The 27,282-nt window shown below is 35.7% G+C and overlaps 1 protein-coding gene across 2 annotated transcripts; it reads right to left on the minus strand.

The window, feature by feature from the left end:
- On the minus strand, nucleotides 1–27,232 carry RASSF9 (Ras association domain family member 9). Of its 2 annotated transcripts, none has more exons than XM_042816198.1 (2): nucleotides 27,034–27,232; nucleotides 1–2,950 (listed from the first exon to the last, which is right to left on the minus strand). In XM_042816198.1, exons 1-2 carry the CDS (start codon nucleotides 27,078–27,080, stop codon nucleotides 1,675–1,677), a joined length of 1,323 nt encoding a protein of 440 aa, XP_042672132.1. In that variant the 5' UTR covers nucleotides 27,081–27,232; the 3' UTR covers nucleotides 1–1,674. The 2 variants fall into 2 exon arrangements, with proteins under 2 accessions (XP_042672132.1, XP_042672133.1); XM_042816199.1 differs by lacking the exon at nucleotides 27,034–27,232 and adding an exon at nucleotides 26,692–26,788.
- Between the last annotated feature and the right edge of the window lie 50 nt (nucleotides 27,233–27,282).

Genomic DNA, 27,282 nt, shown 5'->3' on the forward strand with positions numbered 1-27,282 from the left:
GAGAGAAAGAGAGAAAGGTATAAAAAAATTAGCTTTTTAGAAAAAGTGTTTTTTTTTTCTCTCTCTCTTCCTGAATGTAATATGTGCTAATCAGCAGTCCCGACAATTCTGTCATTCCAGAGTACAGTTGTCTGGCAAACATTTAAGAGGAGAAAATACAGGAAAAGAAAGCAGTGCATCTGGAAATATTCTACCTTTATGCTATCTAGGTATTGCCGTTTCACTCACTTTGTCAGCCTTCTTTTTTGCAGGCTATCTTTGAACTCTTTTGGAGTTCAACTTCATTTAGTAACTATTTCTCCATTCAATTCACTTAATCAGATTTACATTATATTTTCAAAAGCATTAAACAAATTGATCTGCAAAATACAAACATAGCAACCCTCAGTGTGCAACCCAGAAATTATTCAGTGTTCTTTCTGTCAGCAGTTTCTAGCTCAGAGTTAGAAACCTTGTTCAGTAACTAAGACTTCTATACCTAATTTTGAATTTTCAGCATTCACTGGAGAAGGATTTGAGATTAATGACTACATCCTAAGTGAAATCATTTGACTTAACCACATAGTTATAAAAATCTCGTTTCCTATTCTTTTTTGTTCCTTTTGTTACCCAATATTTAATTAGATATATAGAATGGACCAGCTTTAGCTCTATCCTAAAGTCCTTCTATTAAGGACATAGCAAATACATGTCTGTATCCCTGCTCCAAATATCTGTCTGCTGTCTGAGAAGCTTAAGTACCTGGCCATTGGGAACAGATAGTAAAAAATGTCTGGTTCCTGCCTGTCTCTCATGTTATGTTTGATTTCACAGTCATGATCTAAGGAGACCCAAGTCACTAGATCCTACTGTTGAGATAAGCAGGAGAGAGCCTTCCTGAAAATGTCCCTGGGGCTAGGTGTGAGTTTGGGATTTATCAGCTCACAGAAGCAGGAGGCAGGCAGTTCTGACATGCCCGCTGGCAGAAATTGTGTCCACATAGCATCACCACGGCAACTGCAGAGTAAGAGCAGAAGAGTGGGAGTTTCAAGAATTTTACCAGCAGTTGGATGCTGCTGAAAGAAAATGGAAATTAACAATCCATGTGAGTATGGTCATTTCTAAAGTGGGACTTAAGTGTTTCTGAAATTATCTTCCTAATAACTCAAAACTGGATTATAAATTACACAAACAAAATTGCTTTTTTGTTTTATAGCATCATAAATATTAATTTTTAAGAGTCTATATGCTTGATTATATATTCCTTTACAGCAGCTTCATGCCAAGGAAAATCAAGCTCTCCATATAATGTCTAGCTCACTTTTCAAAAAATTTAAGAGAGATGTAAAGGTGGACTCAAAGATTAACAGTTGTCAAATCTACAAGCTTTTGGTCCAAACAAGTCAGAATGCCCCTGTTCACTGAGTATCAATATTACAAAGACTAAACAGTCTGTCTGGATTTAGCAAAGCCTACAGCCTTGCATGTATTAGCTATAAATGCATTCACAGCTAATCCAGTCTACCTGTGCTTTTAAAAACAAGTGCACTTTTAAGCACATAGACACTGTTTACTTTTCTAGAGCTGTGCTACATTTTTAACATATTGAAGGGATGAACTTCCAAGACAAGTCTCGTCTATTCTTATAAATGTCCTCCAAAAAACCACTTCTCAGAAATTCATGACTGTTTTCAACTATGTTGATAACAGTACCATGTCCCCAGAAGTTATTTCGGAGTCCTGACTGTGTGTAGAGCTAATTCCAGTGTCAGAGTCAGTGTCGTTTATGTCCAAATTAGTCACTCTATGAACAAAATCAGGAACTGCAGTGCTGTTACTGGAGATGCCACTGCCCTTAGGCGGCTCCTCGTTTGATGGAAGCCTCACTTCAATGTTGTCTTTAACATGTAGTAAATTAAATTCTTCTGTAAGAAGTTCATATTCTTTTTCCTTCTTTTGAAGCAGCGAGTCCCTGTAGGTAAGTTCTTTCTGAATGCAGCTCAGGTATGAATTGATTCTGAGACCATCTTTCATACTTTTTTCCAGCTCATACTTTACATTGTCCAAATCTGAGTTTTCCAGCTGAGCATTAGTCGCTCCTTCTGTATGAACAACATCTTCATCTTTTTCTGAGCATATACCATGTACCTCTTTTTCTATTTCAGCACACAGCTTCTCTATTAATTGTTTGTGATGTTTTAGTCTCTCTTCAACCTGTAAAATTCCCTCACTTTTGCTGAAATAATCATGCATCTCTTTTTGATCATCTGCCCTACTCCCTTGCTGCTCAGCCTCACTTGGATTGATCATTAAATATGAGTCCTGCACATAATTTTCTCCATCGTTGGCAACACGGTCTAAGTGGAATTTTGCTTCACATTTTTCGATTTCCATATCAAGTTCCTTCATTCTAAGGACTTGCTGATGAATGGTATGATCTTGAGATATGATTAAATGAATCAGTGTCTCCATATTATCTCTGTCTTGCTGAACACTGTCCTGTTTAAGTTTGGCAAGTTTCCGGAATGTCTTCCTAACAATTTTCTTTTGCTTGTCAATTGGCAACATCTTCATGTAATTTGCTGGGCTGAGTTCCCACTGCTTTTCTATATTTTGTACTACCTTAGCTTCAGCTGTTTTCCACAATGGAAATGAAAGGAAAGCATCGGACTTTACCAACACGAAGTGCAAATTGGGCTGCTCTTCTCCCCAAGCTTTCCAAAGTCTCAGAATCTTTGTCAAAGGAGGAAGGACTCGCTCGGAGCCTCTCCATTTTTCTACAATACAGTAATCACTAGGTTTTCCAAAGAGGACTTTTTTCTCCCCAAATGTTGCTTGATGTTCCTCAAGCAGAGCCTGAATCACTTCTGCGCATGTTGTGCGCTTTGTCAGGCCACATACAATCTTCTCTTCTTGGCAAACCCACACCACAATCTCTCGTTCATTTGAAGCCATGTCTTTGCTGGGAGATCTAGGAAAAAAAAAAAAAAAAGAAAAAAGACCAAATTTAAATTATATTTAAATGGCAGAGACTTTATGAACACCACCAGTTTTCTGATATAACCAATACACTGAAAAAATCCCATATTCTTGTACCATACAATATACTTGTTTAAATTACATTAAAAAATACGTTTGGAATTAGAAACAGAAAAACACAGCAATTTCTACTACTGCTCTAACGTTACTACTTGTCCAGCTGTTATTTCCCACAGAAATGTGACATCTGTTTTTTGTGGACTTAACAAGTGTTCATTAATAATAAGCAAGACAATTTCCAAGCTATCCTAAGCTAACATAACTTTCAGATCTGCATATCTGCTCTAATCACATTAAATATTCTGTAATCTCTTACTACCATTCAGACTTCTAAAGTGAAGAATCTTGCTTCTAACTACACAGCAAAACAGGGTTGAAAATGAGAAAAAGATAATAGAACACTATTTTAAAAGAACCTGACGGTAAAAAAGATCTATTGCTCAGGCATGTTGACTGCACTCCATACCTTGGTGTCATTTGCAAACTTGCTGAGGATGCACTTGATCCCACTGTTAATGTCGCTGATGAAGATATTAATATCAGTTCCAGTCCTGACTCCTGAGGGACACCACTTGTCACTGATCTCCACCCACACAGCGTGCCATTGACCACTACTCCTTGGCTACGATCTTACGAGCAGTTCATCATCCACTGAATAGTCCACCCATCACATTCATGCATTTCCAACTTGGAAAGAAGGATTTTATGGGATATAATAATATAATTATAATATAATATAATAAAAATATAATTATAAATATAATATAATTATAATACACATGAGTTTCAATTCAAGTATGTGTGGTGGACACAAGAGGAGGAGTTAGTCCTGCACTGTGCCTTTCCCTCCGCATGTTCTGCTGTTGCCTACGTAGTCTGTACTTGAGTTATGCAAACTGACTCATTCAAAATATCACTAAAAATCACTCCAAGTTAGAAGTTTAAAATTTGAAGCCACATTACTAGATGTCCAAGGCTTCATGCAGCCAATAGTCATGGTTGGATGTGCCTGTTTTAGAGCTAACTTTAAAATTTATCTCCTTCTGAGTTCTATACCATCAGGGGCCATGGTAAATGGAGAAAATATGGCTAAAAGGAGAGGAGGATGTGATGTCCAGGAGTTTCCTATCCTCTAGCCTCCACACACTTGTTTGGAATTGGTGATTAGGCCTCTTGCCTAAAATGATAAAAATAACAAGTTCTCTGAGGTAATGCACATTTTTTTGGATTTTCTGGTATCGCTTCCAGTTTAATCCAGTCTGACAAGGAAGCCTGAAAATGATAATGACAATGTCCATGGTATTCTAAGGATTCAATACCACACTTTTTTTTTCTTTTTTTTTTTTTTTTCCTATCTAGAACTACTCATTTATAGGACACTTCTAGTTGATTTTTCTTTTTTGAGATTTACTAGGAATGGAGTTTTACTTAGGTTAATTGTGTTAATAGGTTACAACCTATAATTATTAAAGCAATATAGCTTATTTCATTTTTCTTAAGTATTATACAACAGAGGAGAAAAACTACAGTCCATTAAATTGAACTATGATTGACTCAGCTATAGGTGCCACTCTGACCAGAAGGCAATAACCCTCAAGAGACAGGAGACTGGAAATGAATACTGAAAAAACCTACCAGAGCAATTTTATTAGTATCATGATACAGGAGAACTCTATCAAACTGTTGTTTCAAGTCTTAGAATATTCTTCTGTAAAATCTGTGTTTTGTTAGAATGATAACTTCATTTTCTCACTTCAATAATTCCCTCTTACTTCAGGATTTTATTGCAATTATTTTTTAAAACTAGTATTCAGAAGAAAAATGCATTTTTCCTAGACTATTTAAGAAAACATGGAAGAATTTATGGCAGACACAGAAAATGGCAAAATGAATTGTCAAAAATAGTGTCTCAAACAATGTTTCCTACTACCATACAAGTAACTGACATAAAAATAAAACTGTACTACCAGTCACTGAATTTCAGCTTGAAAAAGTACTGACAGAAAAATTAAAAAATGCAATGGGTGTTAAAAATTTCAGAAATATTAGACTGAAACATTGAAGCAGTAAGTTCAGAACATGTTTTCCCTGTTGCTTTTCATAATCAATAAATACATTTTAGGGTATGAATGTCATATTGGTCTTTTACCATTCTTCTGAGAGTCTTAACACAATCTGTTCACACATGGAAATTCTTCCTATTTTTTCTCATTCTTTTTTTTCAATGATTGATACATTGTCTCTCTCTTGTTTTGTTTTTTTTTCAGTGTGTAAGAGATTATCTGAGTTACAAAGAAGTTTACTTTCTCTTTTCCTTCTGGTTCATTTAAAGTTTGTATATGAAGACATTTTCTCTCTGTGATATAAGTAAATGTTCAGAAAAAACTTAAAAACCCACAGATAACCTCACTGCACTTGTGTACTGATAAATACTTATGTTATACACATTTTTGATATGGACTTGCTGCTGACTTCAGCAGGGGTTCAGCATGCTTCTGATGGAAAGATACATTTATTGGAAAGCAATTTCTACAAGATCTCTGCAAACTTTACCCAAATACAGATATAAAATATGTAGAAAATTTTCTAATTTTCTAGCTGCTCATCCTCCTCCCCCCATCCACAATATTTTTTCAGTTACAGCACACTTGTCCAGCCAGACTCTATGCTGAGCTTTCTTTGGAAGGATTTTTCTTTAATTGTTCATAGAAAAGTATACATGTTTACATATTTAAAATACTGAAGTCTAACTAATAGTAGCACCACAAGAATGGAAAATTTATCCAAATACTGGTGCACAGAGGACTCAAGTAGCTTATACACACAGATATATACTTCCATACATGTGCGTACAATGCATATAACATATATTTGTAATTATACTCTCACCTTTTGCAGAAAAGAAGAAAAAAATCTGAACACTGTTTTAATTATAGGATCAAAATAGGTCTGTAAAGTGCAAATTTGTCATTATTTTTTCCATGTTTGTCACAACATATATTATCCTCATTTTTATTCAGCAGCATTACTATATTTTTAATTATGCTTTTTAATCCAAAATGAACTAATGTGTCATTTATACTCTTACAGTACTATGGAATTCTAATATATTTAAAAAAAATCAAAGGTGTTCTTTATTATCTTCCACTATAAAGTAGTAAACAGATGTGGCACACCATGATCCTTTTAAGTAAAATTAATTCTGTAATTCCTTAATCAACACAACCCAATTTATGCCCTCCCACTCCCCAAAATGAAACTTCAGCTTGTCTGTCACAGCATAACAATTATGAAGGAGTTGTTTTAGGATGCAAGAAGATGCTAGTACTAGGAATCATCTTTTATTAAGTATGCTTTCTTTATAGAAAATAGAGGGCAGATTCTACATATATCAAGTACATTTCATCTCACTTAGAAATCCGGAGCTTAAGTCAGTATAAATCTGCTACCAAAGCTCCTCCTTGGCATGAAAGAAGAGAAGACCTCCACAATCTAAACCACCTATGATCTTTGGTATGAAAATTCAAATGAAACTTTCTCTGTTTTGTTAACTACAAGAGATCCATGTGATCACCTTCAACTAAATATCTCATTTTCAGGCAGCTAAATACATGTGAAAGTAATCCAATCACATTATGGTTCATTGTTCAAGAGAAATGTAACAGGAATGTAAAATGATTCTTTCTTTTTTCCCCTGAAATTTAATATTAAAAATAACAATATTCAGCAATGAGATCTGCTTTTAGAGGGTCATTTAAAAAAAGAGGAAAGCTTATCATATTTACTGATTCCTTAACCTTTGCATCCTGCAGTTTTGTAAAGGAAGCAAAGGAAATGTCATTTTTTAATAACTCATGAGCAGCTGTTTATCTAGTTAAAATGTTAAAATGTTTGGCTTTCTTGGCTTTCTTGAATAACAGTTTCAGTAAGAGCTTCTTCAAAACCATCTGGGCAACTTATTCATTAAAAAAAAAAAAAAACATTTACTGCTGTTGCTGTAAAGTCTTTAAAACATTTGAAATCTGTATCTTTGAAGTGGCCATTGAAATGTACTAACTATCCATAATCCATAATTTTAAGGCCTTGATGATAGTGGTAATATGCAGATCTTTTTTTTTTTTTTTTTTTTTTTTTTTTTTTTCCCCAGCAGAGTCACTTATTGCACAGAAACAGGTGAGAATTTAAACTTTAGAATGGTGAAAAGTAAATTTTGATTATATTTTGTTTGCTTTCATTTTTAGTTTTATGCCTCCTGCTTTTTGACTGTTGCATGTCAGATATACACTTCATTAATTTAATATTCAGGCCTAGGGGAAGAAAAGTAATACATTCCAGCAGTGTATAGACAAAACAAAAACACATACTTATGTTGCACAGAGTCAAAATATTAAATAACTTCAGCACTTTTTATATTCACTAAAGAGATGACTGACATAAAAGAACCACACATAAATACAAGTGTAATCCGTTGCCTTCTTGGAAATGTTAGCAACCTTATATATGGAATATATAGCTTTACAAGCAGTCAAGACAATCAAATAAATAATTTACTCTTTTTAGAATTACATCCTTATGCCTACATACCCATTTGTCCTTACTAATTTCAATAAATTTTATATTGGGTCTAGATTGGTTATGCACTACATTGATAAAAGCTTAATACATTGTTTCTAAAATATAATTGACATTAAAATAGTTTTTGTTTTTTTTTTTTCATTGAGAAAAATTAACCCACAGATAAAATTATTCTCTTCCTTCACTACAATAATTTTTTTGCATACTCTCACATCAAAATAAAATGGAATTCCTTTCAGAATATTTCCAATTTTTATCTACTTGTTCCAAGGAACTAAACTAACTGAGTAACTTAAAAGTATTAGGTAATGGCTAGAAATTTCAAAGCCAATACATTTTTGTGAGCCCCTTACCAGCACTACTGCTTAATGCTTCAATAATTTTAAACCAATATGACAAGTTTCCTAGAAAATTTTTTTTTTTCTTAGTAAAATTTGATTACGGTCACGATCAAAAATGGTAGTAGGTGGATCCTCTCAGTCACTGAATTCACTTACAATACAATACAATAAAAATCTGCTGGTGAACATAAGTTATACACAAAACAATATATTAATTTTTGGCTGAAAAATGCGTAAAATTGGTAATAATTTATAAATTTACTATCAAAGATTTCATTCTGGAAAGTTGTGTGAAATAGCCTAGTTTTATTTTTTCAGCTATTTATTAGTGCAATCATATTTTATAATCTTAATTTTCAGCTATAAAAGAGCTTTTACCTATTATGTGTGAATTTGAGTACTGTTAATCAGATGCCATGATGTGTCTGTTTTTTTCCTTTTTCATGCTATGCTTCTATGAATGCATTTCAACATACATTACACACAGAAAGCTAAACAACACAACACAGCTATAATTTGCAATGCAAAAACAAACAACAAACAAACCAACAGAACTGTAGGTTATGAACAGTCTCATACAAACAGTATAAATCACCTAAACAGTGCACCTGCATATGCAGTCTAACCTGCAGCAAATCAGATGATAGTTTATCATTAACTGGCTGCTCTAACAGCGTCCTCAGATGGCCTGTGCTCTCTGGTAGGTATGCATCTGTCATGACCTCTAAAGAGTCATGATTTAGAAACTTCTGTGAAACAAAACTCTGCATTTAGTCATGATGCCACCTAGAACAATTCACTTTTTCAATGGGCAAATCAAAAGCAACAATGTAACAGAATACAAATAATAATCTTAAGAAACAACTCTCTTGCTGTCTACCAGGTACTTAAAGATGACTTCTTGCATAAACCCTCAGTACCTGCCGCCTCAATGCTTTTCTGGAGTCCAGAAAGATCTGTGGAGCTCTCTAAGAAGCAGGAAGTGCCAGTGTTAGACAGGCCCAGGCAGGGCTATCCTGACACCTCTCTCATTAGGCTCTCCCTTCCCCCTCTCTATCTGCGTGCTTTAGCTCTTTGTCAAAGACCTTCTGTGTCTTATCTATTGCCTACTGCTTTGGGCAATGTGGATCTTTTGGCCAAGCAGGCTCAGTCACCAAAACACTTGCTCTCTTTTGGAAAGGACACGACACAATTGGTGTATCCTGAGAAAACAAGAGACAGTGGCCACAAGAGCATTTAATAACCTGGTGTTTCAAAGGGCCTTTGAGCATGCTGCTGAGGTGACATATTTGCCCATCTGGATTCTGACAAGTGTGCTACGGTCTTCTCTTTCCTTGGCACCCTTCAGTGCTTCCTCAGAGCGTAAGGAGGCAGAAAGTACATCCCTTATTTGGGCACTTGCTAATAAAGATTTTTATCTCTGTGCCTCAGATCTAAGCCATAACTACAAAACAGTATGATAGCTTTTAATTATATTTACTTGTTGGAAGTAAGAAGAGGCCAATATTATAAACGCAACTCTGATGCAAACAACCTGCACGGGACACACGCTATACTTGTCATCTCAGAGCTTTTCATAACACTTGTGCGTGCAGGTATATAAGAACTAAGTAGTTTATCAGCCTCTACATGATGTTTAGAAGTGACAATGAAATTGCTCTTCTTATTCTTTATCAAGATCTCAATAGATTAATGTATATGTAGAAAACATATATGAAGCAGTGGACAATAATTCTGAATATATGTATATCTATTTAGGCTATGTTTATATTTACCGATGAGATTTGTGACAAATGGACATATTGGTGCCATGTATTGCATATCTAACTTAGTTTGATCAATACGGATTTTTAACAAAGTGATTTTAAACACTAAATCAATTGAGAATAGGTTCCACAGACCATGTGGAAACTGAAGTCAGACTTTCAACCTTTGGGAGACAAATGAAAGCAATGGGAAACAAATACTGAAAGTTCACACAAATTTTATTTAGACCATCCAAATTTAGTCCACCTTTTTGCTCAGCTTTCTATCACCTTCTGAAGAGTTATTCAGAAAGAAAGGCCAAACCCTCCCTACACTCAGTATACCTCCCATCTAAGTAGCTTGTTACATGCTTCTGATTTTCCTAAGGGCAGCAATGAGGAAGTATCTCCTCTCACCACGCAGGGAAGCTGGAATTACTCCAAAGCCTTAGGGATTCAAGACAGCCTATTTACTAACAACACTGCCATTCCCCTTCATCGATTCCTAAATAAATAAATAAATAAAAATTCAGAAATATTAATTTAATGTTGCAGTTATATCTGTTTCATGTAGGGGATAAAAATTTCTAGTATGAGGTGCCAGAATCTTGCTCCTTCTTCTCTTTTGCATGACACTAATGCAATGGCAGTATCTAGTTAAAAGGTATATTGGCAAGGAGCTCTTTAACAATGATAATAACAGATAGAAAAACTCATTATAGGTAGTTAGTGTAATCCTAATACTACAGGAATGCTCAAAAAGAACACGACAGAACTTGTGAAAGCAAAGTAATTATTTGAAAATAGATAATTTAAATTTCTCTTTACCATCTGTTTCTATATCTATTAATGCTGTTTTATGATATAGCTTACTCCTTTACAGAAATGCACATAGGCATTTATTAAAAACAAATGAGGAAATAAGGTTTCTAGATATTCATGTGACTTTTTTCAAACATATGCATATACATGATAGCTTGGATGCTCTAATCATAATATTTCAGATGTTTTAAACAAGAAAATGATTTAAATAGAGGCTATTCAAACCAGCTTTGTACCACATGCTTCTTTCACTACCAGTTCATGTGCATTTTGCAATTCCTTTTTAAATGTGTAAATTTTTAACTCAGTAAGATTTCCAGAATCAGGAAGCCTTTATGAAACACTGTAATTAGCAACAGCTGCTGAGAATTTTGTTCTATCAAAATTATCATTTTTGCAATTAAAACTATAACTATTTCCTTACTCCCTTCTTCAGAGGAATGTTATCACCTCATTTTGCTTTTGTATAAAATTACACACATTATAATTCATCAATGATTTACAGTAGAAATTTCTGCTCATTCAAACATTTTACACTATATTAGTGCTGTATGACAATTTTCAGTTAAGTAACTGAATTTGTATGAGATAGTACTGTTCTGCTATAGTTACATAACAAAAAAAAAATTATGATAGTTTAAAATATAAAGGTCTTCAACTTAATTGTCTCACTGTAAGTAAGTCATTCACAAGAGAATTCTTGCTGAATTTAAGCCTCAAACTTTGGCAAAAATCTCAAGAGAAACTGTTCTTCCTTCTAATAACTGCACTGTTTGGGACAAAGGAACATAAATGGGGACCAATATTTGAGAAAAATTAAAGAGAAAAAAACCACATCAACTCATACTACCTAAAACTTATATAAAAGAAATAAAAGCATCCCACAAAAAGGACCAACAAGGACTGAAAATCCACCTTGCAAAAGTTATGGCAGATGATATTTCGGGAGAAAAAAAAGGTTTAATAATGACACAGTAACACCAGTAACTCTGACAGATAATATTTTGCAAAATCTCCTTTGCAAATTCCAAGGGCAGATTTTCATCAGAGTTAACCAAAAGTTCTGTATACTTTCTTTTGCTTATTAGCTCTGCCCCTTACCCTGTTTACTTTGCAATAACTTAAGCTAGAGTCAAGTGCAATGGCTGCAGTCTCCATTCAGATGAAGACTTCATCTGCTGCTGTCTTTTTCTTCAGTCTTACTTCAGAAAGCATTTATCTCCCCAAGGGTACACATTCCTATAAACTATGCTTTAAATTTCCTTCCTGTCAGACAAATCATCCTTTCTGCATTGTATATTCAAAGTCATAAGACTGGTAAGTGGATATTATTCAAAAAATGTTTGGAATTTCAGTGAGTAACTTTCCTTGTACACAAATTGTCACAGCAGGTAATGTGCTTATCGTATTGGGTCCATATTTGTGATGGCCTGACACAGTGGAGGCTTGAGAAAAGAACAGAGCTAGTTGTATACCAAAATATTTTCCAAGATGAACGACAAAAGTATTAACAATTTGCTTTACTGAGAAAACATGCTTTGATGTGTCTATTGCAATGCCACTGAGGAAACAGGTGTCATACAGGAATGGCAGATCCACAAGGAGCTCCATAGCCAAAACAAACACTAACATATCCATTGGAAACCATTTGTTACACCATGATGGGGGGAACAGGAAGTCAGACATTTTCAAATTCCTCAATGTTAGTAAACAACATGCAAACTTTAGGAACACCAATACAGTAAATGTTGTATTTTGACTTTGAGCAGTGGGTTGCTCTTACTACTTGATAAGTGCAGATGCTAGGTTTTTTTTTAGCTACCATGAAAATTTCACTATATTGCCAGAATGACTCTCTGTATATATCAAGTTTACATGTTTGTGTATACTGAAGCACCGGTTAAACTGTAGAATCTTTAAAAGGCTTCTATTAAAAATGTCCAGAATGTGTCTACAATTTCGTCACTTTACAGAAGAACAAGAAATATGTATAGTTAATTTAAAACAAAAGCTTCAAGACGACAAAGTTAAGAGCTGCTATTACAGTAGAAATTTAGATTATCTAAATTCTCCCACTAGAATTTTTTTAAACCGTCTTTTAGAATCACCTTGGCTGTTTACAAGCTTTTGACATTAAAAGAAACGAGGGGAATTCCAGGAGCTGTAGGCACTAGTTTTGTTATTGTTGTTGTATGAAATTGTGTTCAGCTCTCATTGAAAAGCTAACGTATACTATATCCCCCCCTGGGGTTTGTTGACATCTTTCTCAGTGAAAAAATACACAAAGCATTCTGAGGCAGGGCTTGGAATGCCAGAACAAGAACAAAGTGCACTATACACACACCAGTGATACTAAAGTAAGTTGAATAAAGGAACAAGATGCAGACAAGTAAATGATAAGATTTCACGCCACCTTTCTGATACTCCCTGGGCTAAAGGAGACTATAATGGTTACCATCTTATGAACCCTTAGACATAGAGTACGGCTCAAAGAATTCCACTCTCAGTGGCTGCATGTGGGAACATTTGCTAACCTCATTCACAGTGAAAGAAAACAAAGTCCAGATGGACTTGGTTTATTTTCACCAAGTCCTCAAGATGAACAGAGTCTCAGAACAGAGCAAAATGAACATGAGCAGAGCAGAGCAGAACATGAACAGAGCAAAGAAATGTTTCTGTTCCTTACAGTCTTTTCTTTAAAGATAATGACTTTAATTACTGCTGTGGCTGCTCCATAGCAGCCTATGGTGAATTTCAGAGCATGTGCTCATGATTTTGAAAAGAAACATCATACGAATCAGTATTATTTTATTTATTGATTTTTTTAACACCTTAAGCCCATCCTTACAGTATACAAAAACGCTTACAACTATTTGAGACAAGTGATGATCCTAAATACTATTTTACTGCAAAGTTCAATTTTTTAGGTTAGCAACTGCAAAACTTAGAATTTCATGAAGTGGTAGGTAATCTGATGACTACCTGTGAAATGTATATGCATATGTATATATATATGTATATATACATACATACATTTGAGCATTGATCCTTGAGTTAAGTCATATGGTGTCAGGTGATAATGGGCGTCAATGCAAAGATTGCTGAGTATGTCAAGTAGCATGGTATGTGGGCTTTAGGAATGCCTCTTCTGCCACAGCAAGCCTATGGACCTGCTCAACCATCTTATCAAACATCATGTTTGGTTATTTAAAATCTAAACTACTGTGTATTATAAAATTATAGTACCCATATATATATTTTTCCCCAGAAAAACCCAAAGTCTAATCATATCAGCAGCCAGAAATCTGATATTTTCTATTTGCTTTCTTAACTTTGCACATCTAAAAATCTTTCAAAACAATTTATGTATATATATACATATATACACATAGCTTACTCTGAAAGCAATGCTTCCTGTTTATTTCCATGGAAACTACAAGAGATGCAAAGAACACAATAACAGTGTTTGGTAGAGCAAATTCTCAGCTAGAAAACACTATTTTTCAACATTAGCACTACCATTTTCACCAGCAAAGTACAAAAGCCTGCATGCTTCATTTGCAAAAATCTGCACCAATGGAGGCAACAGCCATTATGGCAGTTGGATAATGTTACCCACTCAGTCCATTTTTCATTGACTCCAACAGATGGAAGTCAGAAAACATCAATAGAGAGGGTGTGGTAGGACAGTCTAGTCAAGATTAGTGATGTGCTCTGTGGTCTGACATTCTCATGCTTCTAGAGAAAGCTTGTCTTCTTTTCTGGCCTGACTGTAAGCTTGAGCCTTCAGTTTTGTCAGAGTTGTGATGCAGTGGTCAGAATTGATAGTTTGCTAGGGTTCCAGGAAAAATGAAAGTTTTCTATCCCAAATCCAGAAGTTTCCTACCCCAAAGGATGCTGTGCATCCTTTTGTCCATTTTGCCCCTCTGCTGCCATCTGTTGCACAGCAACAAAATGTAATGGAATATTGGTGGGAAGATTCAACCTCTGCGGTCATACCACCACCATCTGCCTCTGACATTGTGGGACAACATAATAATATAGAAGGAATTAATTTTGGAGCAGCCATCATAATATATCTTAATCTAACTATCTATTTATTGTATATATATGCATATATTTACAGTTTGCCAGGAGTAAGAATGGGTTTCAATTTTCTTTTGTATTAATTGCAGTATATTTTACAGACTTTAAACCATTTTCAAATTATACTGTATGATTTTCTCCATTTGGCTTGATTTCATTAAAGTCTACTGAAAATGTTGCCTCAAAAGGGATTCTACCAGAAACTCATTTCCAATCAGTTTTTGTTGTTGTTTTTTTTTCCCAAATTGATTTCTTGAGCTTTTTGAAAGTTAGCTTGATTACAAAATGTGTTCCATTACTTACAGTGTTTGAACGGATGAAAGGTAAAAAGATGAGCTGACAAAGTGGACTCAATATTAAAAGGGCTAAATTCAGTACTAAATACATAATTACACTAACAAGAAGAGTGGACTTGGATTTTTGAAAATAAAACTGTAGCATTTAATTCCCATTTACAATCTGGGAGATTTTGCAGCTTATGCTTTCAAGTAATTTCCTAAAATTACCTATCAATGAATGCTTCAATATGTAGCCCCAGGGAAGGGCTGATAGGGCCTCTGAAAAAGTTCTTCATCCTCTCTGAAGAGGCTACTGAGCAAATAAATTGTTAACCTTAGTAGGTGCCCTAGTGATGGATATGCTAAAGATGGCAAAGGGGCTTGCAAAACTAGTTCTAGACAGTTGAGCAAGAGAAGGGAAAGGCAAAAAGGGAGGAACTGCTGTCTGGAAGCAAGGTCAATGCTATATCATAAAGATCAAGAGGAAATTGTCTGCTCTAATGTGAAGAATAAAGAGTAGGTGAAGAATACCAAAGAGTGGTGTCTGATAGCACACAAAACATTTTAGCAGTGAAAAGATAAAGGAAGTTGGCCCCAGTGGAAGAATGTCCCATGATTCAGATAAAAAAGACATGTAAATCCTAAAATATTTGACTGGTCATGATGTAAGCCTGAAGTTTCTTCCAAAACATCAGGAAACCGAAATGGTGAGTACAAGAATTTTTTTTTTATTATTTTTTCCTAAACTGCTTTAAAAACTTTTGTCGTAAGTTCAATTTTTCTTGTCCTTAGTTAAATTTAAGAAAAACTCATTTATGAATCCTCACATAAATATTCTCTGGTATCCAGATGGGTCCACTTCACTCTAAACACTTCACTCACATCAAATGAATTGGGTCATAAAGATAAGGGCCTTGTTAAATTGTCTGAGATAACCCACCTGAAAGTGACCAAACACTTTAATAAAAAAAAACATTCAAAAAGTTCATGCAGCTGAAGGGATATCACACACAGAAGTGTCTGTAGCCAAAGACTATTGCAGATCCAAGACATTATGGGGCTAGTTTTGCAAGATGTTTCTGTGGCAGAATAGTCATTATCCCAAGAAGTCGATGACACCAAAAAGACACCGCAAAGTATATGTTGTCTTCAACTCATGGAAAGTCAAACTGAGTCAACATTCAAATGAACCTAATGTTTCTTTATTTCACATATCCAAACATCTTTGCAGCTTGGGATGTTTTCAACACATGAGCAACATAGATGACTTTATAGCTTGAAAAGGACAAGTTTAATTCTGACTGTACATGGCAGAACCTGAATGGATAAAACAGTGATAAATAACTGAAGGCATACTTCCTTCTGCCATGAAAACAACTCTGTGATGTTTAGAGAAATATACATGAATAGAACTCTTACATGGCATGCTCACATTCTGTTTGTCACTTCTGACTTTAAAAGAACTCTTGTAGGCGCCAAGTTTTGTAATATGTTGATGCACATTCATGCAATCTGCAGAAATGTCTTTCTGCAGATATTATTTATAATGATGGGATAGACAATATATTTTATTGATCTTTAGATGCAGTTGATACAAGTTAATCCAGTAATAAGGTGTATGACAGTCTATTTTTTTAGCTATAGATATGAATTACACGATACACAGAGCACGAACTGCCATATATGCATTTATATACTAAATATGGGCCTGTCATGCACAAACACTTTCATGAAAAGAAATATGCTCAATATATACTCAAACTTTTGGAAGCACTATTGAAGTTTTCCATGCTACTTCGTTCAACCAAGACAAATTCAATTCAGCATACCCACAGCAAGGTGCCTTCTCTTACTTATGTTGGCCCCCATCTCACTGAATGCATGACAGTACTCCAGATTTCCTGTCATAGAAAGCACTGAGGCTTTGCAGACACTTTCACATGCTTTCCCTGCTTCTGAAATTCATAATCCCCTCGTGGGCACCTAGACTTCCACAAAAAGTGCCATGGAAGAGTTTAACTCCTAACAGGATTTGTTGAAACCACAAGGTCAGGAAAAACTTACATAAAATAGGCAGAAGCATAAAGAAAAGGGCAGGACTTAAGTATTTACTGTTAGTACTGTTAGATGTCCACCGCATAACACATCGTAGTATTAATTAGAATGACAATCAAGAGCCTGATCCCCTTCTCCCTTCAACACAATTCTTTGTATTTGAGTTATGTAAGTAATTTGCGCAAACAGACAAAATGGAACAGTGTCAAAAGGAAACACTGAGAGAATTTCAGTTCAGAAAAGAAAAATTCAGTTTAGAAAAAAAAAAAGTCAGAATTTCCCTCACAAATACATATTGAGGCCGCCAGAGCGGATATCTCACAGGTGTGTTCAGGTCATTAGGGAACCTGACTGCACCTTGTGTGCTCTGGACAGTACTGCTGAATACGAATTCATAGCTCAGAAAGATGAAAGGCTGTTTTTTTCTTAATTGTGCAAGAGTGTGAGGGAGTTTTATAACCAGAATTTTCCACTCTGGTGTGAGACATAATGATAGTACAAGTGACTGGAAAATTCTGTCAATCAAAATGTTACTAGTGTGGGTTTTAATAATAATAATTTAATGAATATCAGAAGATTTAATGCTAGTCTTAGGTGATTACAATGAGATCTAAGTATCAAAGCATCTGTCATAAATCTAACCCTTATTACTTACTATTGTTCAGTATCTGTTTATTCTATGTCTTCTGTCCTATGTATGATACTACCATTTGCAAAAGATGGCTTTAATTTTAATTTAATTAAAATTTAATTAATTTTATTTAAATTTAAAAGTAATTAATTTAATTAATGAAGTTAATTTTTTACTATGCCTTCTATCACTAGATATTCAACTGTTTCATAAACTGACACATTACTTAATTTATCTTTTCATTCTCTCCTAGGGACAGAAGGGTCCAAAACTCAAAAAGAGTTAAGCCAAACTATTTATTCATTTTAGCTCCCAGTCCAGTTAACTGAACCGATATCTATAGAGATGTCCAAAGCATGATATCCCTAAGCTTCCTCTGCTCAGCTCTTGTGCAAAACATATTACAGGGTATGGAATTATAAAATGAGGAACATGCAGTGAGTAACCACTTCTGTAAGCTGCGGTTAACGTGACTTGCCCAGAATCACATCGGAATTTTGTGGCAGGAGTAAGGAATAGCATCCATGCTATTAGGATGGTTCTCCCTTAATCATACATTACCCATCTGTAATTCATCTCTCTATTTACTATTCCCTTTTTAATTACTAAAATGAAAGGTACAAAAGACAATTAAATAGATGTGCTATAAGGTCTGCGCATGCTTCATGAAGTCTTTTCCTTTGAAAGTGATTGAGGTGGAGCTCAGCTCATCTCACTTTAGCTATGTAAAATGTAGATGTGTAGTCAAAGACAATTTTCTGACCTTCCTCTTTAATCAGTGGCATAAGATAGGCACCTCCACAGGGGTGATTAATCCTGTACTAAAATAGATGTCTGAATGAATTGCCCTCTGGAAGTGTATACATCTAAAATATACATTAACTACAAAGAGTGCTGAGATTAATAGATGCATAAATGTTCAATGGCTCAAGTTGACTAAGTTGAAATTCACCTTTTTGCTTTACTGTGCACTTGAATCTAATGGACAGTCTGAGTGTCAGTAACCAGTACTATGACCATCCACATGCATGCAGTGACATGCTTGCACTTCCAAAAATAACTACATCTTTGTCTGATACATGAAATGGCCTTTGTGAGTAAACAAATGTGTTTAGTTATCTACCAAGACCTTAAAGCACTAAAACTCTAGGAAAGTTCAGGAAAGTCCATAGCAAATCTAAATTTTTTGGGTTTTTTTAACTGGGTATGTTAAAACAGGATACTGACAGCAAAGTGGCCCTGAGAGATACAGACAATAATCAAGTTGAACAAGTACACTTAGTGCTTTAGCAGTCAGTACAGAAGAAGTCTGTCAACAGGTAATGTCCAAGTGAAAATACATTTTAGCAAACCAATTTGCTGATTATAAAGCCAACAAAAACAAGAGCAGCTGAAAATTTCACTGACACTAACAGACTAACCCAATCCAGCTAGATACAGCACACTTTTTTTTTTTTTTTTTTTAATTCCTGTATTCTGAACTGATCCATATTCTCTCAGGCACAGCTTATTTTTCAATGTGGTAATCTCCTGACTATCCATTGGATGGACCATGATATGATTCTTCATTTATAAATATCACTAAGTCAGACTTTGCTCAGTAATCTGAATCTGAATTTGATACCTTCCTATGAAAAATTAGGCACAATATATGCTATCAAAACAGTGCCCTGACTTTTTCTCTTAAGTTTTTTGTCATATAAAGTGTTTTAACAATGGAAACCACCTTCAATGAGACTTAATGTTATTTTGAATTTGGAAAAGGTCAGGGAAAACAAAGTAATATGAACGAAGAAGTCTTTGAACACAGAGTAAATTGCAGGGTCAAGACAAAAGAACAGATTGCCTTAAAAATTAGTAGTCTTCACTCAACCACATGATTCCATTGATGTCATGCATCCTTACAAGTTAAATTAAGGTAAACATATCTGACCAAAACAAAATTTTTGCAATATATTATTATTACACTTTTATAAACCTGATTTAGCCCCTGAATGTTATGCATTTCCATTTTTAATCTAAGCCTTATTACTTTTGTATTATTAAAATGAGAGCAAAATAAATATCTTGTCTGGAGAGATGATTTTTTTCCAGCATAATAGGAAATTCATAACCCAAAATTCCCTACATTAAGTGGAGAACAAAGAAAGCAGATTAACCAAACTGACACAATCTACCTTCAAAAAAGGAGGTTGGTATTTATGCATTTCCTTTATAGCAAATACCTCTGTATAATCTGTATAATATAATCGTTATTATCTTCCTCCTATCACTTCTAAGCAGCTAACAAAAGTAGAATAAACAAGTGAAGAAAAAAAAAAATACTAGGAAAACGAGATTTACATCACCTACAGGTTTACAACATGGATCGGTAGCCTCGCTTCTTACTTCTAACACTAATGCACAAAAATGAGATGGTTCAATCTGACAGATGTAAACATGCTCAGGCAGAAAAATGAATGAAAAACTTAGTGAAATAGAAACACATCTTTATATAATAGGCATTTGAGAGATCTGCCAAACTTTCTGTGGAAAAATTTCTTTCAGTTGCAGTGTCTTTTCTTTCTCTCTTCATGCGATCAAGCTTTAAGTTTTGTAGCTATAAAAGAATGATTACATGACAACTTTGTTGTCATTACTACTGAAGACCTTCCATTCTTAGTTTTGGTTTCAAAGGTTATTTCTTTTTCTTCACCCCACAAAACCACGTCACTCCCCACAGGACATATTAATATTATGAAAAATTTTAGACCCTTAAAAACTCCTAAGTGAGTCATGAAACGTGAAATGAAATCTAAATAATCCACTATGCATTCTTATTTCTTTGTGTGACAGACAGGTCTAGTGGACTGTACAAGGATTAGAAATAAGGAACTCCCAGATTTTATTCATACCTCTCCCACTGCCTTGCTTTAATACCCTGCATTTCCACAGAATTTTTCACTGTCTAGTCATGTCCCACATATTCTCCTGAGGCATGCAAGCATTAGGCCCTAAATTACAGCTGAGGAAAACTAGGTATGCTTATCAGTTGTCTGAGGTCATAAACAAGCTTGTATCATTATAGCTATTACAACACGTGCTCCTTAAGTGCATTTCTGGATAGGCCAAGACAGGAAAAGGTGACCAGTGAGTAATTTTGGTAATTCCTTGAGGTGAGATCCAGAAAAGTGCTCAGTACTTTTAAAAACAAATTGTATTTTTAGTAAGAGTCTCCAAAATCTGCAACATTCTCAATTAAAAACTAGTTTTTGGCTTTTATATGTATGTGTAACATACATGCATGAGAAATCATGTATGAAATTTTCTCATTTCTTATTGCAAGAATTTGGGAGTTCCATGGAAAATGTACAGTCCTGGAGGTAAAAAGCCATCACCATCATTTGCATGCCAACTATCCTGCACCCAATTCTATGTAATTTTTGTTAATGAGACATAGGCATGAAATAGATGATGCAAAGTAGATCAGACACAAATTGATCTCACAGAAACTTTCAGAGAATTCAGCATGATAATTGTCTGTAAAATGCCATCTTACCTACCCAAGAATTACAATGAACTGCAGTTGTTTATTATCTGAGGAGGATGATTCTGGTATTTGTTTAACAAATAAACTTAGCCAACTATTTTTCCTTTTAATTTCATTTTGTTGGTCATTCTTTCCTTCTGTTCATCATCCTGAACCCATTTTACTTTGTTGTGCTCTATGTGATACTTGTGGAACTGCTAGCACGATAACACTGGGGAAGAAGACAGAAAGTCAGTCTGTAGAGTAACATAACATGTAAGAGAAATAGTGTAAGTGCTGATAGCTCAGTCGTCTATGTACACAAATGGGTACCAACATGTCCAAAGTTCATTCTAACATTTCGTTTGATGTGTGTGCGGTCTTAAGTAAAATATGTATCTTGCACCATATTTTTATTACCATTATTTTTTACCTATGTATTAAATACAGAAGTTGGAGGAACTAACTCACGTTTGTACATCATTTGTTATGTTAAAACTTACAAACTATAATATTCTATTACGTGACTATCACTGACTTTTAATAGATATAAGAATATTAAAAAGTAATTTCCCATCTCTAGAAACATATTTCTCTACTGAAATCACCACATTTATCAAATTAGTCTTTTTCTTGCATGGCAAATACTCATTTTTCATTAGTAAAATATGAAATTACCACTGCCTAGAAAGATTTTCTTCTATATTACTAAAAACATGTTTCTTTGTCTGAAGTGTGCCTTCTCAGCCCATACATTGTATGTGTGTGCTTTCTCAGACTGCACATAGTATCAGTGTTTCAAATTAGCTCCAACTTAACCTATATAAAGCTCTTTCCTTAGATGGTGTAGTATTACATACTTCTATTAGTCATTTTATTTACTCCGCTGGTATGAAATTGCTGTCTGCCCTCCTGGAATAGTAGATAATTAACTCTTCAGAAATAAGATTAGTCTTTTGCTAGACAAAAAGCTTTTCCTGAAAGTGAACAAATATGTATGAAGATTACTAGAAAATGTATGCAATCATTTTGACCCCTGAGACAAAACTGACAAGCCAGAGGTAAAAAAGTAATTATAATATATGAACTCTGGCTAAAAAAATAATTTGTTTGATGGCTCAGTAATGCATTTCTTTCTTAAGAAAAGTAAAAACAAGGAGAAGCTTATTTTCCATCACTACCAAACAAGCACCATCTTTTCAAGCTTAAAACGGATAATGCAATTGATTCTAAATAAGCCTTTATACGCTCATCCTACTGTCCCCCTTTCCCTTCCCCCTCACTCAAACATACATACCAAATGTCCAGTAGTTTTGGATCAAAAAGCACATTTATAGCTTCACGTGGACTTTCCTGGAGAAATGCTCATCCAAGAAGTTAAGTATTAGACACCTCACATGGTACAGTAAGACTTACAGTGTGGATCACAAACAGTTCATTCAGATAAGTGGTTGATCTCCAATATCATGTTCTGTCCAAGCCAAAATGCTGACGAAAACCAGTTTTTCTTCATCAAGTCTTAGACAAATGTACAGCAGAGTACTGAAGTGTAAAGCAATAGAAAGGTTCAGAATAATACCGCACTAACTAGGTATGATGCAAAATTACTGGAGGGAGGGAGGAAGGGAGGGAACATGGTAATGGTAGGTCAGCATCCCATAGATGAAGTCTCTAATCTAATTCATTGTCTTACATTGCAATAGAAATCCTCAGGGACCAATTGAATGTTACTCTCGCTGGGGAGGGGCCTCTGACTTTCAGGGCAGGAGGAATTCTATCTATATCTATATGAATGAATGGATACATACGGTCATTCTTTCTACATCTGAATCATAGATTAGATGGTTAAAGAGAGGAAAACAAAAAAAGTAGACAAAGTAAATGATTGCCTACTAAACAGAAACACTATGCTAATGGCTGTGGAAACGAGACCTTGATGGCAAAAGGTGAAAAAAAATCAGGAAGGAACCATAAAAGCAATAAATACATTTAAGTAATAATAGATTTATAATACAATTGTTTCATCATCAAACAGTACTGTGGGTTCAGATGCATTGTATGTCAACAGAGCATACTAATAGTTGTGGTAAACTCAGGATCAGCCTGAATTACGCTGGCAGAAGTGTTTCTCAAGCCACCTGTGCCTAACAGAATAGCCCTGCATCATCTAGGACATCCATACAAAGAAGAAAGACTCTCTGTGTGCTCTCCCTTTTGGATGTCTACTACCCTGGTCAACAGCTTGCATGGAGTAGGGCTTCAGCAAGTTTGAGTAAGATCTATGTGAAAAACTCAATGAAGTGGTATAATAAAAGAAAAATAGCAATGGGGTCAGTTATTGTTATGAGATCACAGGGCAGGTAAGACAATGATAGATCCAGATATCCTTGAGAAGATGGATAAAGTTTGAAATATCTATATGACTGATGAATGTAAGACTGACCAAATCTAGCACCTGAGGATAAAGAAATCCTAATCCTAAGAAAATCCGTGGGGCACAGATTCATCTTCTACTTAGCAACCAGGAAACTGCATACAATGTGAAACACTGGTACATAAACACAGTACACTTTGTATTCATTGCTCATATTTGGATAGAGAGCTGTTTTGTCTCTGTGCAGTCTAATGTGTTAGTTCAATACCAGACCTTATCTGCAAAGAACTAATACTTTATGTACCTCAGTTTTTGGCTAAGCATTTCATCACATCACACACTTCCGAAGCATAGTGTCTTTAAGATATCTGCATAAAAAAATTATCTTCTTGAGTTTATTCATGTTGCTGAAGTTTAGTCCTTCAGGAAACTGCCCCTTTTTCTTTATTGTCTTAGAGGATACGGTCTGTCCCTACTGAACAGAGTTGGAATTCATAGATGGGTGGGGCATGGCCTTGCTACCTTTTGGGTGTATTGTTCTCCAGGGGACAATGTCAACAAGTACATACACGCTCTAGGGACTATAATTATTCTTGATGTCATTAGAGATTGAAGAACAGTATAAAAACTCCTTGCAAGTCTTGGAAAAGATATCAAGATATCACCCTCTGGCCAAGAAAAGTATGCTAGGGTTACATTCCTAGTGGCTGCTCCTCTGAAATCAAATAAAATAGGGGCTGAATGGTAACCAAGGCCTTCTGTTGTCTCTTTACTGAGGTAGATTTCAGCACAAGAGAGTAACTCCCACAGATCTTCCAAATGCTAGAAGCAGTTCAGTACAGGTTTTGTCTTCCTGAAATTTAATATCAGTTTCTTTCTTTAAAGACTTATGGCATCACAGCCAACATCCCCTTGCTTCCTGATGAAATTCCTCATACACACAGATAAAATTAGAGTAAACCTTTTTTTTTAAACTCTTTGAATTAGAGACTGACATTTTATGACCTGGATGTGAAGAGTCTACTGCAAAACAGAGTTCTGAACCTGTACTGGAACCTCTAGGCAATGCTGCAAGACAAGCACTAATTACAGAGGTGTCATCTTGTTATCTGAGCAAATGACTGCAACTCCTTCATTTTCCTTCTGGCTCTTGTTCCAACTACCTTTGCTGCCTTCACTAAGCCATTTAACTTAGCTTTATCTCCTCCTACTGCAAACAGAATTTACTTCTCATTTGTTTATCTCCAGGTGCTATATTTGCATGTAATTAATGTTCATTACATACTTTTAGAGAAAATTCAAAGTGGAAGAAGGGGAGAGAGGATAGAGTTTGCTATTCCTGTATTCCCCCTTGGTAACTTTTCTCTTACAACAGCTTTTTTGAAGACACTGACAAGCTGATCAACTGACTTCTTTTTCATGGTTTCAAATGAGTTGGTAAAGAGGCTATCAAATGAAAAAAAGAATTATTTCAGTAATCATACTACAAGATCCATTTACTAGTTGGATAAATAAAGTTTAATTCTCAAAAGTCAGTATCAGAAGTTAGCATTAAATACATCAAAATTTGAATATTTGAAAAGACAATAGCAAGTTTCAGAATTATGTATTTTACTTTTTTCCTTGATTTATTTCCCTCTTAACTGTGGCCACAAGATTTTCAAAGTTTCAGCCCCTTCTTATTCTTATTGCCACAGCAACTGTTTGCTCATAAAGGCATTCATTTCTTTTATTGCCTTTTTTTTGGGGGGGGGGTGGGGGGTCAAAGGAAAATGGGAAATGAGAAGAAAATGCTAGATATTCTGTACTGTAATGGTTCCTTTGGTATTTGAATTTTTATTGGCTCTTAAAAAATTTTGGATTATGAGTTTCTTTTCCTGAGGAATAGAGTATCACATCAGCAAATGCAGTGAGATTGATGCAAATAGTCTAAAGATATTTCACACGTCCAAAAGAGAAACAGATTAATTAACAGTGGGAAACTGTGCTTTGTGATTTAACTCAGTTATTCAGGTAATAGATGCCACTAGCAAAACTTCTACTTAAATGGCAATAAAATTATAGCTCTATGTAAAAGCAATTTCATGTAGAAGTTCAAGTAGATCTTTCTGAAGTATATGAACATTGAATAGTCGTATAAAAAGTACTTCAAAATATTTCTGCTCCTGGAACTCCCAGCAAAATATACATGATAAGAGGTAACACATGATATCAATAACTCTAAAACAGTGTCTTATTTTTTAAACCTCAGCTGTTTACAGTCTTTCTGATTTATACTACATACAATACTTGAATATTTTCACACAACCCCACTATGAGAATAACTTTCAGTTTATCAAATGGGAAATCTAAAAGCCAAAACCTGCCCTTGGAATAAAAAACAATACATTCTGATGCCACTTTTAAGGCCAGATCACATTCCCTCGGGAAAAGATTTTCCCCTGCCGACCCCTAAACAAGAGCCAAATTTTAGCGGAGAACACCAGTCAAACCAGGAAGAGATTAAAAATGATTTTTGAGTTTCTCACTGAGCCAAAGTGAAAAACAATTTCGCTGTTGTTCCTGTTCAACCTTAGCTAGGATGGGTTTAGCCACTCTAAATTCCACGGGGTTCAAAGTAGCATGTTCACTCCAAGCAAAGTTACTCTTAAAAACTTCAGTGGCATCCTTACACTTAAAATGATTACATAACTCCACACGGGGCTATTTCTTGTTTTTTTGTTTTTTTTTTTTTCTTTCAATAGTTTGCGTGTGTGGCATGTGGAAGCATGCACAGAGGGGCAAAGTCCCTTGCAAAAAAAAAAATTAAAAAATGAATAAAAAAATAAAACTCCGCAGGAGCCAACCCAGGGACCACAACTGTCACCTGGCACATTTTTCTAAAGGAGAAAAAAAAAAAAAAAAAAAAAAAAAAAAAAAGGAAAAAAGAAAGTTGTTCAAGTCCGGCCCAGTTTAAAGGTTAGCTAAAAAGCTCCCCCCTTGCCAACGCTGGAAGATCAAGCTCTCCTGCCTTCCAGACTTAGAGCTAGAACATGGGTGAAGGGACGGGGCTGATCCTCAGCGGCTCTCCCCCCGCCTGGGGAAAGGCGATGCGGAGGGCCCGGCTGGACGCAGCTCCGCTCGGCTCTCCCGTAAGAAACTCAGAGAGTTTTTTTCCCGGCACAGGCGAAAGGCTCCAGGTCCCCCCGACCTCCCGCCGCCCTCAGGACCCTCACTGGGGGTCGCCAGCGTCGCTTCTCAGACCCGGCCCAGCCTCACCTTGTTATCACGGGGGAACTTCAATTGTTCGTGCTGGCGTGGGTTCAAAGTCAGAAAAACTTACGTTCCCTTTGCTGAAAATGCTTTTCGGGACTCAAATGTGCCAGACCCGAGAGGAGAGAGACCGACAGGGGAGTGGGACGGAGCGCCCCTTCCCCCGCGCTCGCCACCCTGCTGCCTCCGGCCGGGCTCCCGGCCGCAGGTGAGCCCCGAAGTTACAGCTCCCGGCGCTGCGTGGGACCGGAGCAACACATCCGTCCCACAGAACCAAAAAACAAAAAAATAAAAGAGCTCCATCCCGTATCCCCCTCCCTTTTCCTCCGCGCACGCAAGCTTTTTTACCTGTTTTTATGCCGTGTTTTTAATAAATTCCTTCCAAAGGGAGCCATGATCCCAGCGGCAGAAGCATAACATCAGCGATCCCCAAACAATTCGAGGGTGTTCCCTTCTCCCCTATATTTTTCCCTGAGCGCCTTCCAGCTTGTTAATAGTCACCGAGCGTAGCGATGAGCTGGAAGTTGTGCAATTTACTGCTAACTTTGAACTCCGGCTTGTTGCTGCTGCTGCACCTTTGGAGTCCTGCCCAGCTGC

The sequence above is a fragment of the Centrocercus urophasianus genome, unplaced genomic scaffold (genome assembly GCF_019232065.1).
Source record: "Centrocercus urophasianus isolate 14NV4802_14NV808 unplaced genomic scaffold, USGS_Curo_1.0 seq_15, whole genome shotgun sequence".
Taxonomy (NCBI): Eukaryota; Metazoa; Chordata; class Aves; order Galliformes; family Phasianidae; genus Centrocercus; species Centrocercus urophasianus.